The 875-nt window shown below is 35.8% G+C and overlaps 1 protein-coding gene across 1 annotated transcript; it reads left to right on the forward strand.

Annotated features, from left to right (window-relative positions):
• LOC130731402 (uncharacterized) lies at nucleotides 1-875 on the forward strand. Its single transcript, XM_057583691.1, has one exon. The coding sequence runs from the start codon at nucleotides 170-172 to the stop codon at nucleotides 542-544; it is 375 nt and encodes a 124-aa protein (XP_057439674.1). The 5' UTR covers nucleotides 1-169; the 3' UTR covers nucleotides 545-875.

An 875-nucleotide genomic window follows, 5' to 3' on the forward strand; every position in this document is an offset into this window, starting at 1 on the left:
TTCATTTTATTTCACCACAAAAATGGTTATAATCAAATAAATACACATCCATATGTTTAAAACAAGGATAAGTAATTTCTCAGATTAATGACTATAAAGTACTAAAAATACTGACAAGATAACTAAGAATATAACCAATCCTACTCAAAGAACAATAGTAGATCAAGAGATGACTTCACATGCCAACTTGGAAGATGATTCTGACATGCTGGAGCTAAATGAGAAGCGCACTCAAAGCAAGGGAAGCCCAGAAAATGTTTCAAAACCTGAAGAAGTTAAGCAGAGTTCTTCGGTTAGCAAACCGGCTGGAGTGGTCGTTCGAAATTTTGACTTAAATATGAACCCAGATGAGAACATGGTTTTTTTATCCACACCAGCTCCGGTGCCGACTAGTTCATCTCCAAAATCAATGTCAGAAGAGAAGCAAGAGGAATACCCTGGATGGTCCTTGTCTGATGTGGAAAAAATGTCCATTGATCCCATACAACTGGCTAACTTGAATAGAAGGATTGGTGAAGATGTGGAAGATTATGATGAAGTCTAGATAAACCTGTGTTAGTTCAACTATGACTTCTGTTATTAAAATGTTCTGATGGAGGATTAGAATATAGGGTTTTTTTACTAGTGTTAGACAGATCCGTAGTGGTTAGCAAGATTAGGAGGCATTGAATACTCTCATTACTTTACAACCTTAGTTTAGGCTTAAGGTAGAGATATTGTTCCATTTAGAAATTCTAATCTAATGTAGGTGATGCCTCTCTTAGGCAGTTCCTTCACAAGTATTTTTCTATAAGACTTCACCAAGCTTTTGATAGGTCCTTAAGTTTTTTATTACTTTCATTTGTTTGGGCTAGGAACCTAGTTGCATTTTTTGT

This window comes from Lotus japonicus, chromosome 1 (genome assembly GCF_012489685.1).
Source record: "Lotus japonicus ecotype B-129 chromosome 1, LjGifu_v1.2".
Classification (NCBI taxonomy): domain Eukaryota; kingdom Viridiplantae; phylum Streptophyta; class Magnoliopsida; order Fabales; family Fabaceae; genus Lotus; species Lotus japonicus.

Bases quoted from the DNA above. Each gene is read 5' to 3' on its own strand.
- LOC130731402 (XM_057583691.1), top strand. From the start codon at position 170: ATGACTTCACATGCCAACTTGGAAGATGATTCTGACATGCTGGAGCTA.